This window comes from Cervus canadensis, chromosome 12 (assembly GCF_019320065.1).
Source record: "Cervus canadensis isolate Bull #8, Minnesota chromosome 12, ASM1932006v1, whole genome shotgun sequence".
NCBI lineage: Eukaryota > Metazoa > Chordata > Mammalia > Artiodactyla > Cervidae > Cervus > Cervus canadensis.
The window spans coordinates 31032816-31047737 of record NC_057397.1 but is presented as its reverse complement, the minus strand read 5'-3'; the positions used below and the strand labels follow the sequence as shown (position 1 = coordinate 31047737).

The following is a 14922-nucleotide window of genomic DNA, read 5'->3' as shown; positions in this document are numbered from 1 at the left end:
TGTTTGGATGGGCAGTGTGTTAGCCACATGTAGAATGGATCAGGATAGGACAACACGATGGACTTGTGCAGGTACCAGGGTTATGTTGGAAATGATTCAAAGAGAAAGGGAAGTCTTTTACACGAGAGTCTTTTCACAAGACCTAACTGAAAGGATTTGATAATTCACTGGATATATTTGTTGAAGGAAAGGGAGGAGAGAAAGATATCTGGGTCTTGGGAATAATTATTAAACCACCACTGAAACAAAGATGCAAGGAAAGTAGGACTTCTTGTGATGTTCTGGCTCCTTTTTTATCACTTCGAGTTAAGGCACCTAAAAGATGTTCTACATAGAAAAGCCTTTCAGATAGTACCCACTCAAAAATATCTGTAGAGTGGGCCATGCATCAACCCATTGATGTTACAGCAGATTTCAGTCTGGCCTTATTAGTAAGTAAGTTAGTTTCAGACGCTCAGTCATGTCCAACTGTTTGGGACCCTGTGGACTGTAGCACACCAGGCTCTTCTGTCCACGGGATTTCCCAGGCAAGAATACTGGGAGTGGGTTGCCATTCCCTTCTCCAGGGGGTCTTCCTGATCCAGGAACTGACCCGGGTCTCCTGCATTGCAGGCAGATCCTTTACCATCTGAGCTACCAGGGAAGACCAGTCTGGCCTTTCATGTCCAAATGAAATGCAGTGTATTTCCTCTACAAAGCTTTTGGTCACATTCTTGAGGTTAGCTCAGTTTTAAAGCCTCTTCATGCTTAGGGCAATTGATTCCTGAGTATTCTGACAAGGATCTGGTGCACAGGATGAAATATAGAGTTTTGTGAAGTCAGTTAGCAGGTAAAATCCACAGTTCTGTGTTAAAGTGCTTAAAAGAGAAACTGGGGAAGTGGGTACAGCATGATTCAAGGGTTGTTTCTGAAAATGTTTCACTCACTCCTTTCCACTTCCCCACCTGGTACCATTTCTACTCACCTGGTCCTCATTTTCACTCTACCTGCTCCCATCCTCTTAACATCATCATTTCTGATTTTATCAACTCTATTAGTGTTTTCCTCCCAACCTCTGCCAAAACTCTCCGTGAAGGTTCTAATTGGCAAGAAAAGTACCATTAACATGCAAATACAATACTTGCATGGGCCTCAGTAAGGCCCTCTAGAAGACAAAATGATATTAAATAAAGAACTTAATACTAAAAGAAATAAGAAACAGTGCAGTAATACAGAGAGAGCTTGAAAAACTGGATGGTTTGTAGACGCAAAAAGTGCCTATCAACTTACATAAAAACTATAAACCACTATTATTTCCATTCTTTTTGTATGTCAAATACAGTTATAAAGATATTGCAAATGTAATCTTGAACTCATTTCTTCTACATTTTTAATGGCTCTATAATATCCTACCTGGGGAGAGGTTTATTTAACTCTTTTAAATGTTTGGTTAGAGGAATAAGAATGAAAGCCAGCTGGAAGAAAGGGGCTACTGTGCGTCACTGGGGTAAGTCAGAACAAGGGAGACCAAGTCCCTTTCCTCGTGGAGGATATATTTATAAGGGAGAGTCAAATGTTGAACAAACGAATAAGAAAAAATGCCAGAGATTGATGAGTATGGAAATAAAATAGTGCTGCATGATGGAGACTAACTGGGAAGCTGTTAGACTGAGTTGTCTGTGGGAAATCCCTAGTAGTCCAGTGGCTAGGACTCTGCACTTTCAGTGCCAAGAGACCAAGATCCCACCAGCCAAGTGGTATGGCAAAAAAAAAAAAAAAAGTTATCTGTGAGAGCCTCTTTGATGAGATATTTAAACTTCTGAATGGAAGAGAAGCCAGCATAGGAGATGTTGAGGGGAAAACTTTCAAGCAGAGAAAACAGATCAAGCAAAGACCCTGAGTCTCAGATCTTGCCTTTTAGGAAGCTTCATTTCTGCTCCTCAATAGACTCATCCCAGGAGACATCATCCTGCAAATAAATTCTCCCTCAACAATCTGGAAGAAGCCAAAGAAATATTTCCAAAAAGAAAGTCAGTGAGAGTGTGTATCAATAGGGAACATCATTCAAATGTGTCTTGTAAAGCACCTAATTTATTCAGATTATGGGTGGGTCACTTTATGATTTATATCAAACTTGTATTCAGTCTTATTTCAGAAAGAATTGAAAGCACTCTCCAAAGAAGCAGAAATTATGATCAAATGGAATTAACAAAAAGTGGGAGGGAAAAGATAAAGTAAAACAAATGAAGACAGTATGGGAAAAAGAATGAGTGTTATGAGTCGTCATGATAATGGCCTACATTCTGACTATCATTAGGCTATGAGTTTTCCAGAAACCTATGCCAAAAAAAAAAAAAAAAGGAAGGAGGAAATACTTTTAGGTACACAATTCAGAATACTTATATACTATTTTTGACATTGTTAAAATGTGCAGTAGTTCTTACAAAAGATGCTGCCTACTGTGATGAGCATGCCACTCCACACATCCCATAGTAGACAAAACTATGCATTTGCATGGTCTAATTTGAAAAATGACTCTCAGTAGCAGTTTCTGAAATCACTCCACAGTTCAGCTCAGCAAAAGTAATTCTTCCATGGGGCAACTTTATGCAGACCGGGTATCCAAATCATTGCTCAAGTAACTGTATCCTAAAATACACTTTTAATAACTTGAGAACATAATGCACTTCAGGAATTCTTCTCTAAATATTATTTCTCAAAACTGAACTATTCACAAACTGAGTGACTCTGATCTCTGTCTTGGTCAGAGTGACTCTGACCAATCTCTAGATCGTAGCAATGAGATGTAGCCAAGTGTACACAGACCTCAATGTCTTAATGTTAAGCAAGGGTTAGACAGAAAATAATTCTGCAAAAGCTAAGACTTTCTGTGAGCTTCCAAAAAGCAGAGTATTTGTCACCTGTGCAGCAGATGATGAGATGGTTAGATAGCATCACTGACTCAATGGACATGAATTTGAGCAAACTCTGGGAGATAGTGAAGGACAGGCAGGCCTGGCATGCTGCAGTCCATGGGATCATAAAGCAGCGAACATGACTTTTCAACTGAACATATATATATACACATATATATATACACACATATATATATGTACATATTTTTAGTATTTATTTATTCACTTGGCAGTCCAGGGTCTTAGTTGTGGCATATGGACTTTTTAGTTGCAGCATGTAAACTCCCAGCTGCGGCACATGGGACTCAGTTCCCTGCCCAGGGATAGAACCCGGGCCTTCTGCATTGGAAGTGCAGAGTCTTAGCCACTGGACCACCTGGGAAACCTCCAGCTGCATATTTTAACAGTGTTGTTTTTCATATCACTGTTATATCACTAAGAAGAAAGATACTAGGGAATGTTTCCAGAAATATTTCTGGTCAGAATAGAATAATACTCTGTTTAATTAACTGTAGCTATTTAAATTATAATTTTATACAATGTTAAGATGGTTATTATATTTGGGAAGTAAAAAATGTATTGGGAAAAGGTGAAATAACCAAAACAACACTAGGTTATATGGAGAGAATTCTTAGGAGTACAAGAGTAGTGAATTAATGTCTCAAAAACATGAAGCTACAATGTCTTATACAATGGAGTTCACTCTATACAAATAGAAATGGTATTTTAATGTATGAAAGTGAAAGTGAAAGAAAGTGAAGTCGCTCAGTCCAGTCCGACTCTTTGCGACCCTGTGGACTGTGGCCCACCAGGCTCCTCCGTCCATGGGATTTCCCAGGCAAGAATACTGGAGTGGGTTGCCATTTCCTTCTCCAGGGGATCTTGCTGACCCAGGGATCGAACCCAAGTCTCCCGCATTGCAGGCAGACAAAGGCAGATGCAGGCAGACGCTTTAACCTCTGAGCCACCAGGGAAGCCCCTTGTATAGGCATATCAAATGCATTCTCAATTCAATACAGCTTGATCACTATGAATTGAGATCAATATGTTCAAACAGTGAAGGAATACACTCCTGTATGCTCCAGGTTACACTTCAAAAAGAAACTGATCTTTTTATGTTAAAGGAACAACTTACAACCTACAACTATTCATGTATTTCACTAGAGCACTATCCAACTATCAGATGATTTAGATACTGTTACTAATTGTTACTAATTCATGTTTAGATGTCTTCCTGTTGCTAAGAACTTTCAGGAACAAAAATAATAACAACAGAAGCTACTCTATTAACAAATCTGCCCTTTACCTTATTTGATTTACATACTTGATTTCAAGGCTAAATTTCTTGAAAACTAATCTCTAAATGTGAATTTCAAATATGAATTTTTTACTTCTTATAGTATAATGATGGAATATATTGACGAGCATGAAGTGGACCAAGCACCAAGAAAATCAAGGTGTGCTTCTGCAAAATTATCAGAATAGAATGGTTCAGAGTGTCCCAAGTGTATCAGTCTTTCCATTAATAAATATACAGGAGTTTTTGAGGATAGGAAACCTTTTATATAAATTTATACTTCTCAGCATGTAATACAGCATCCAATAAATAAGTACCAAAGGAGTAGAAATGAAGTTCCAAACATGATGCACTGAAGAATTTAATAGCTGTTGAAAAGACAAACTTGTGATGAATTTTCAAGACAGTGAAATCTCCCACAAACTTCTGAGAACATTTCCAGATTCCTACTACAAAATATAACTCATACACAAACCATAATTTTGAGATGTGACAGGTTGGTCCTGATTGTCTTCATTCATACATGTACTGACAACTATTTAGTCTACTACGCACCCCCTTCATGGATCACAGCGTTGTCGTGGTGAAGGGGCTTGCATAACCCAATGAAGCTATGAGACATGCCTTGCTGGGACACTCAAGACAGACGGGTGATAGTGCAGAGTTCTGACAAAACATGTTCCACTGGAGTACGCGATGGCAAACCACTCCAGTATTCTTGCTGTATATTGTCACCCTGCTTATTTAACTTACATGCAGAGTACATCATGCAAAATGCCAGGCTGGAAGAATCAGAAGCTAGAAACAAGATTGCCATGAAAATTATCAACAACCTCAGGAATGCAGTTGGTACCACTCTAATGGCAGAAAGCAAAGAGGAACTCTTGATGAAGGTGAGAGAGGAGAGTGAAAAAGCTGGCTTAAAACTCAGCATTCAAAAAACCAAGATCATGGATCCAGTCCCATAACTCCATGGCAAATATATGGGGAAAAAGTGGAAACAGTGACAGATTTTATTTTCTTGGGCTCTAAAATCACTGCACACAGTGACTGCAGCCACAAAATTAAAGGACACTTGCTCCCTTGAAGAAAAGCTATGACAAACCCATACAGCATATTAAAAACAGAGATATCACTTTGCTGACAAAGGTCCATATAGTCAAAGCTATGGTTTTTCCAGTATTCATGTACTGGTGTGAAAGCTGGACCAAAAAGAAGGCTGAGTGCCAAAGAATTGATACTTTTGAATTGTGGTACTGGAGAAGGCTCTTGAGAGTCCCTTGGACTGCAAGGAGATCAAACCAGTCAATCCTAAAGGAAATCAACCCTGAAAATTCATTGGAAGGACTGATGCTGAAGCAGAAGCTCCAATACTTTGGCCACCTGATGCGAAGAGCTGACTCATTGGAAAAGACCCTGACGCTAGGAAAGACTGAAGGCAAGAGGAGAAGGGGGCGATGCAGGATGAGATGGTTAGGCAGCATCACTGACTCAATGGACATGAGTTTGCACAAACTCCAGGAGATAGTGAAAGACAGGGAAAGCTTGGTGTGCTACAATTCATGGGCTCGCAAAGAGTCAGATACAGCTGAGAGACTGAGCAACAACATGACAGTGTCATGTATCTTCCGCCACGTTAAATGCAAATGCACTTGAGAGAGGGAGGACTCATGCACTAAGCCTTGTAGAGTGGTGTGAATTAATTTATCAGGCCCTCTCTAGGAAGCAGATATTAAAAAGCGGAAAATACGGCTGAAAGTGAATGTGGTAATTAAGTACATAGTTATAAGTTATTTACTGTACATAAAGGTTAATTAATGGGATGTGGGATATTTTGCTCTAGGTCTTAAAGGAATATACATCAAGATGGTATTTGCTAGCTGGTTCTATCTTCAATGTTTTTTCTCCAGAGAAAGGAAAAATATACACAACTTAATGTTTTGTTTAATTCAATTAAACAAACTGAATAAAATTTTGTTTAACATCAGCTGACCACCTGATTTATAGTCTGGGCCCCACCAGACACTTGAATAGATACACAATAAAGCAGGAGGCACTTGTTTCCCACCTTCAGGAACTTAAGATCTACTTCTAGATTGAAGACATGATATATGAACAAATCCTTACTGTTATCACCTTACTGATGGTCACATACCCTTAACTGCAAAAGAAGGGCCCTCTCTCTCATTGGCTAGACTGTCCTCTACTATTAGGAGTAGACAGAGGAATGGTATAGAAAGAGCAGTCCTATTTAGGTCAGTCACATCATCCACTTTTTTATCATATGCATTTTAGTGTTATAAAATTCCCTCTCCACTCTGCTTGAGCTGCGTCTCACAAATTTTAACTTATCTTCCATTTCACGGTTTGATGTATTTTTTATTTCCTTGTGATTTCTTCTTTGACCAGTAGATTATGGAGAAGTGTGATGTACAGCTTCCCAGTGTTGGGGGAATTTTCCTCTTTTCTTTCTATTACTGACTTCTAGTTTTATCCCACTGTGATGGAGAAAACATTTGTATGATTTCAGCTGAGGGCTGTTTTGTGGCTCAGGGAATGGTCTGTCTCTACATGCATTCCATGCAACTTGAAAAGAATGTGTTTTCTGCCACTGTTGCATAGAGCAGTCTACAAATGTCAACTAGATCCTGTTATCTGATGTGCTGTGGCTTTCTCCTGTAGCGTTTCTGACTTCCTGTCAAATTGTTCTTTCCATTGTCAAGAGAGGGGTTTTGAAATCTTCAACTATGATTACAGATTTGTCTATTTTTCTTTTTTGTTCTATCAGTTTCTGCTTCATCCATTTTGTAATCGTGCTGCTCAGTACATACACACTCAGGATTGCTCTTTCTCTTAGTGGGTTAACCCTTCTATTATTATGCAATGACAATTCCTGTCTCTGGTAATTTTCTATCCTCTGAAGTCTACTTTATCTGACATTAACATAGCCATTCCTGCTTTCTCTTGATGTCTGCATGTGTTTTCCATCTTTTTACTTGTATCCGGCTTATATATTTATATTTGAAATGAGTTTCTTAGAGATAGCATTTAGTTGGATCATGTTTTTAATGCATTTTGACAATCTGTCTTTTCACTGGTATATTTAGATCATTTGCATTCAATTATTGACATATTAGGACTGAAGCCTGCCCTGTTTTTTTGTTTTTCTGTTTGTTCTCTCTTTTTTTCTCCTTTTTCCTGTTTCTGTGAGTTATTTTCACATCTTGTTGTATAGATTTTTTACTTGCTCTAGTATTTCAAATCTAAAAGATGATGCTGTGAAAGTGCTGCACTCCATATGCCAGCAAATTTGGAAAACTCAGCAGTGGCCACAGGACTGGAAAAGGCCAGTTTTCATTCTAATCCCAAAGACAGGAAATGCCAAAGAATGCTCGAACTACCGCACAGTTGCACTCATCTCACATACTAGTAAAGTAATGCTCAAAATTCTCCAAGCCAGGCTTCAGCAATATGTGAACTGTGAACTTCCAGATGTTCAAGCTGGTTTTAGAAAAGGCAGAGGAACCAGAGAGCAAATTGCCAACATCCGCTGGATCATCGAAAAAGCAAGAGAGTTCCAGAAAAACATCTATTTCTGCTTTATTGACTATGCCAAAGCCTTTGACTGTGTGGATCACAATAAACTGTGGAAATTTCTGAAAGAGACGGGCATACCAGACCACCTGACCTGTCTCTTGAAAAACCTGTATGCAGGTCAGGAAGCAACAGTTAGAATTGGACATGGAATAACAGACTGGTTCCAAATAGGAAAAGGAATACGTCAAAGCTGTATATTGTCACCCTGCTTATTTAACTTATATGCAGAGTACATCATGAGAAACGCTGGGCTGGAAGAAGCACACGCTGGAATCAAGATTGCCGGGAGATATATCAATAACCTCAGATATGCAGATGACACCACCCTTATGGCAGAAAGTGAAGAGGCACTAAAAAGCCTCTTGACGAAAGTGAAGGAGGAGAGTGAAAGAGTTGCCTTAAAGCTCAACATTCAGAAAACTAAGATCATGGCATCTGGTCCCATCACCTCATGGGAAATAGATGGGGAGACAGTGGAAACAGTGTCAGACTTTATTTTGGGGGGCTCCAAAATCACTGCAGATGGTGATTGCAGCCATGAAATTAAAAGATGCTTACTCCTTGGAGGAAAGTGATGACCAACCTGGATAGCGTATTTAAAAGCAGAGACATTACTTTGCCAACAAAGGTCCATTTGGTCAAGGCTATGGTTTTTCCAGTGGTCATGTATGGATGTGAGAGTTGGACTGTGAAGAAAGCTGAGCGCCGAAAAATTGATGCTTTTAAACTGTGGTGTTGGAGAAGACTCTTGAGAGTCCCTTGGACTGCAAGGAGATCCAACCAGTCAATCCTAAAGGAGATCAGTCCTGAGTGTTCATTGGAAGGACTGATGTTGAAGCTAGAACTCCAATACTTTGGCCACCTGATGCGAAGAGCTGACTCATTTGAAAAGACCCTGATGCTGGTAAGGCAGGAGGAGAAGGGGACGACAGAGGATGAGATGGTTGGATGGCATCACCAGCTCAATGGAGTTTGGGTAGGCTCCAGGAGTTGGTGATGGACAGGGAGGCCTGGCATCCTGCAGTTCATGGGGTCACAAAGAGTCGGACATGACTGAGCAACTGAACTGAACTGAACTGAGGCTTCCCAGGTGGCACAGTGTTACAGAAAGAATCTGCCTGTCAATATGGGAGACGCAAGAGACTCGGGTTCAATCCCTGGGTCGAGAAGATCCCCTGGAGGAGGAACTGGCAACCCACTCCCGTATTCTTGCATGGAGAATCTCCATGGACAGAGGACCTGGTGGGCTACAGTCCATGGGGTCACAAAGAGTCAGACACAACTGAGAAACTGAGCAGGCATGTACATACTACATATTATATTATACATGCAGCATTAATCAACAGGTGTTGTCATTTTACCAGCTCAAGTGAAGAACAGAAACCTTACCTCCTTTGTACCCCCTTTCTCTTCCCTGATTATATTAATAATACAGTTTTCTTAAGTATTTCTTCTATATACATTTAGAACCACATCTGGCATTGTCATAATTAGAACTTCAATCAGACATAATTTAGTAAATTCAAGAGGAGAAGGAAAATGTATTACCTGTACTCATTTTTGTATTATCTGTACTCATTTGTATTTTTGCTCTCTCCATGTTCTTTCTCTTTCCTGATGTTCTAAACTTCCTTCTTCTTTTATCATTGCCTTTCTGTTTAGAGAAATTCCTTTAGCCATACTTTTCAGGAAGGACTGCTAGTGACAAATTCTCTTGGCTTCCCTTTCATTTCTGAAGGATGTTTTCTCTATAGAATTCTAGATTCTTTTTATATTTTTTCAGCACTTGAAAAATGCTATTACATTGCTTCCTGACCTCCGTGGGTATGATGAGAAATCTGGTGCCATTCTAATTGTTTTTCCTCTATAGGGATAACGTTGCATTTCTCTGGCTGCTTTCAAGATTTTAATCTCTTCTTTTCTCCCTAGAAATTTCATTATGATGTCTCTTGGCATGGATTTTATTACAGGGGTGGCCTTGTTACCACTGCTTTCTTAAACTGAAGTACAGTTGATTACAATGTACACAGGTACACAGCAAAGTGATTCATATATATATGACAATGTGCATATATATATATGAATATATAATCTTTTTCAAATTATTTTCCATTATGGGTTGTTACAAGATATTGAGTGGAGTTTTCGTGCTATAGCTTGCTATTTCTTTTATATACAGTGGTGTGTATCTGTTGATTGCAAACTCCTAATCAATCCCTCCCTCCCCCTCTTCCCCTTTGGTAACCATGCATTTGTTTTCTATGTCTGTGGATCTGTTTCTGTTTTGTAAATAAGTTCATTTGTATCATTTTTCTTTTTTAGATTCCACATACAAGTGATTTTATATGGTGTAGGATTTCCCACATTTGTGTGTGTCAGTGTGAGGATAACCCACACACACAAGAGTGTGACCTTGTGAGTGTGACCACGCTTGAACCAAGATATATGACTGCCCCGAGCACCATCCCAACCAATAATTTTCAGTGACAAAATGTTAGAAATAAGTAAACTAAGTAAGAAATTAACTAAGTAAACAACCTGTACAGGTTAAAAAAAGATACAAGTGATCTCGCTACCAGTTTATGTTACCCTTGTTATTAAGTCACATTCATGTGCTGTCTTCAAAGTGTCTCACTCCAATGTGTTTTCTTAAAACAGTCCTAACAAGGTCTGTAAAGGGAAGGTACAGACTGATTCTGTATATTTTCACAACTAAAGTAAGCCCATTTCAACAACTCCAGCATCTCAACACACACACACACACACACACACACACAAATCACAACAAAGCACAGATAATAAAACCTGGCATCACCTAATGATTTCAATCTGTGATCGGTAAATGGAGATTTTAGCTTATATCATTGTTTCTTACAATGTGGCCCAAGAATTAAATATGTGACAGTCCTTTGTGCTACTTCCTCCTAAATTCAGATGCTTCAGCTCCTGCTCTGATCTCCTGAAGCAGTTTTTATGAGAACCATTAACTAAAGTCCTGAGAGCTTTGAGGAGAATGATAGATCAATATGTCCATTTTACACTAGTTTCACTAATTTTCTAGTATGAGGAGATTTTCCAATTTTGTAAAGTGTATGTAATTCTACTTTCAAAAACTAAGCTCTCTCATGATTAAAAAAAACTGTTGCATAAGGAACTCTTCTTCAAGTAGAAGAGAACTTATCCATTTTCTCCCATTAATCATTTAAAGTGCACATCATAGCCAGGACATGGAAGCAACCTAGATACCCATCAGCAGATGAATGGATAAGGAAGCTGTGGTACATATACACCATGGAATATTACTCAGCCATTAAAAAGAATTCATTTGAATCAGTTCTAATGAGATGGATGAAACTGGAGCCCATCATACAGAGTGAAGGAAGCCAGAAAAATAAAGACCAATACAGCATACTAACACATATATATGAAATTTAGAAAGATGGTAACGATAACCTTATATGCAAAACAGAAAAAGAGACACAGATGTACAGAACAGAATTTTGGACTCTGTGGGAGAAGGCAAGGGTGGGATGTTTCAAGAGAACAGCATCAAAACATGTATATTATCTAGGGTGAAACAGATCACCAGCCCAGGCTGGATACATGAGACAAGTGTTTGGGCCTGGTGCACTGGGAAGACCCAGAGGAATCAGGTGGAGAGGGAGGTGGGAGGGGGGATCGGGATGGGGAATACATGTAAATCCATGGCTGATTCATGTCAATGTATGACAAAAACCACTACAATATTGTAAAGTAATTAGCCTCCAACTAATAAAAATAAATGGAAAAAAAATAAATAAAGTGCACATCTACCTTAAAAAGTTAACTACTCAAATTGTAATCCAAGCTAATAGAGGAGTATATGTAATATGTTACTCCCCCAAATCAGTAAAATACAAAGTGTATAATTCTGTCCTTGTTTATTTTTAGTGAGGAGGTCTAACACTTCATGATACAATTTTACCATCACTTACAATTCATCAGTGGAACTAGCTAGTCAGCACCTGAAAATGTGAACATTTAATAAAAACCAAGTTGGATCTACTTCCTAATTATGTAGAAAGTTTACATATATTCCAAACTCTATTATTATCACTTGGAGAGAATCTGGGGAATTTTAAAAGTTAACAAACACCAACAGCATCTATTAAAAACAATTCATCTATTCTTCTTGGTAAACCATATACTCTAGAGAAGAAACACTCCAAATGTATTTATGTTTCTTTTGATGTAATCAACTGTGCCACAGAGGATTATTATGTTTCTCCTTTAAATATACATAGGTATATGTAGTATATGTATATACATAATTTAATATATATATATATATATACATAATTGTATATAGTCTCTAGACTAAAGGCAAAGAAAGGAATTCAAGTAGCTCCAGCAATTCTGTTAATACTCTTTTAATACTCTGCTTTTGTGGACTTCCTTTGCTCACACTTTTGGCAAAAACAAGAATCAAGAAATATACTGTAGAACTTTATGAATACAACGAGTTTGGGTTGAAATAACGGTCGCATATCTCAAGACAGTACATCCTTAACTTAAAAGTTGATCAGAAAAATACGAGATCTAGAAAATCTTGGTAATGTGAACCCCGTTATGATCACACCCTTGTCTGCTCCCTTTTTGTGATGGGACATTAATTTCCATCCTTGTTTTTTCTGCAGTTGTCACTCTCCTTTCATCAATCCTGGCGAAGGAGCTCCATGCTCCGCTTAGCTCTTCCTCTTGCCGCGTTTCAGTCTTAAAACACCGTGGTCATGTAAAATTCAAAAATGACCACAATGTCTTGGGGTTTATTGTGGGGGGTGGGGAATCTCCACCCCCTCCCCACATCCTCTCACGGCAGATCGGTGCCCAACTGGACCGCTGAACCGGAGAGGACGGGGGCCGTGGGGACCCCCTCCCCGCCGGTCTCTGCAGCTGCCCAGAGCCCTGGCCACCGGCGGGACGCTCTGCCCGTGTGGGTTTCAGTCCTCTTTCTCTCCTGTTCTCCCGCTCTTCCCTTCTCCTACAGTATTTTGTCATCAGTTCTCTGATGGCGAGAAAAAAACAGCTCAGAGCCCCACGTCTCCTTCCCATAAATATGCGTGAGCTTTTCCGGAACCTTTCTCCGCCCCCTTCTCTTCCCCCCGCCCCCTCCCCAGCACAGGTAGGGGCTGCAATGCAAAGGGCTTTTTTTTTTTTTTCCATCCAGAGACCAATGTCAGCGCCTCAGCTGGGCAATTTCATTCAACACGCCCGCACCTGCTGAAATCTACTCCTTACCAATTCAGTTTTCTCCCGGTTAACCTTATTCCATCCCACTGCTAAGCACCTCCTCCACCTTTTTCGGGTCCTACTACTGCCCACATTTGGAAGAGGAAAAAAAAGAAAGCAACGCGCAAGACAGTGTGAATTCCAGGAAAAAAGTGAGCGTGTGTAAGACTGAGTGTGTGCATCCATCCGTCTCAGCCTTTCCGGGCCCCTGTGCATGTGGTGAGCGGAACAGGACAGTCGGACGCCTCAAACTATCCCTGCCTGGGTCAGGCTGGCCCCTCCAGAGTTCACCTGTCCGCGCCCAGGTAACCGAAGAGGTGACCGCACGGCCGCGTTCCAGGACACCTGGCCCGGGCAGAGCGAATGCCACAGAACCGGGGCCACGGGGGCGCCCCTCCGGCGTCGCCCTTCTCTCCCGGTCCTTCCCTCCGGGATGTTCTGCACCCCTTCTTCCTAAGACAAACGGGACCGCCCGCACGCCAGCGCCTCACCTCAAACAGCGGACCGATCCTGTTCTTCTCCAGGTAAGCCTGGATCCGGGATTGCTGATGCGAGGCCATGGAGAGACCGAAGGGCCACGGAGCTAGCGGGAGAGCGCGCGGCCGTGCGCCTCTGCCAGGGGACACCCCTGCTTTCCGCTGGACCGGGGCCGGGCCGGGAGCTCGGGAGCCTCGGCTCCGCCGGAGCGGTGAGCTGGGGCTCCTGGCGCGGGCGTGGGCTGCAGCCGAGGGAGCCGCGAGCGCGTGGGGCGCCGAGAGCCGGAAGCCGGGGCGCGGCGCCGCCAACTCACACAACTCGGAGGCGAGGCGGGCACTCATTCACCGCGTTCTCCTCCTCCTCCCCAAGCCCGCAGCTCTCCGCAGCGCCCGCGCCGGGGGATCTGGAGCGGAGGCTCCCGCTTCCTTTCTCCTCCGGGCGGCGGCGGCGGGAATCTGGGGGCGGGCGGCAAGCCGGGAGGTGCGGCTCTGCTTAGAGCACGCGCCCGGGGGCGCCCTCGGGCGGACCGGGGCGGCGGGGCTCGAACCCGCGGGGAGCGCGCGTGTGCGTGCGTGTCCGCGCCCGCCCGCGGCGGCGCTTTCGCCCAAGTGACGGGAACACCCGCCCGGGCTGCTCCCGGGTCTCGGCTCGCCCTGCCCGCCGCTCCCTAGCGACAGCGCCGCTCGGAAAGCCAATGGTGGAGATGCTTCTTTCAAAGTGCACATAAATCTGGCGCTTGTTGGCTACTCCTTGGCAGCTGCAAAGGCATTCAGAGATGGGGTCGTCCCCATCGCTCCTTCTGAGCCTCTCCTCGCACCTCCACCAGCTCAGGGTCCGAGGTGGATAGAGTTGTGAGAAGGAGCGTGGGTCTGAGGGTGTACCACGAACATGAAGGAGCCGTCCATCAGGCCGTCTGGCTTGGCTTAGAGCAGGTCGGTGGGCTGAGCATCCCGCTGAAAACTCCCAAAGTACAGACACCCAAAGGTTGGGAGCAAACCTTCAGGTTTTCACAGGAGGAAAGCCATGAAAGCAAGCTAGCCCTTCCTTCCAGTTTGCCTTCCTAATCCTCATGTGGATTACCACCCACATGTAATTATGGCTGTAGATCTATAGCTGCATCTCCAGTACTACAGGATTGCACTCAACGAGGTTTCCTTTAGATGCTTCCTGTGTGTGTGTCTGTGTGCTCAGTCGCTCAGTGGTGTCTGACTCTTTGCGACCGTTTGGACTGGACTCGGCCAGGGTCCTCTGTCCATGGGACTTTTCAGGCAAGAATACTGAGCTCCTCGAACTTAGCCAATAACTTTATTATGCAGGGGTTTCTAAGGGAAGATCTCCAGGCTGCAGAGGTTCCTTCATAAGTTCTCTTTCTTGTAGAAAAAAGAAAAC

General features: G+C 42.2%; 1 protein-coding gene across 5 annotated transcripts in view; it reads right to left on the bottom strand.

The window, feature by feature from the left end:
* Positions 1 to 14115, bottom strand: part of C12H8orf34 (chromosome 12 C8orf34 homolog) — a 340089-nt gene extending 325974 nt beyond the window's left edge. For all 5 annotated transcript variants that reach the window (XM_043484015.1, XM_043484017.1, XM_043484016.1 and 2 more), the window contains exon 1: positions 13548 to 14115. In XM_043484015.1, coding sequence (XP_043339950.1) covers positions 13548 to 13874 — 327 coding nt within the window. In that variant the 5' untranslated portion in view covers positions 13875 to 14115. The remainder of the gene's footprint in view (positions 1 to 13547) is intronic.
* Between the last annotated feature and the right edge of the window lie 807 nt (positions 14116 to 14922).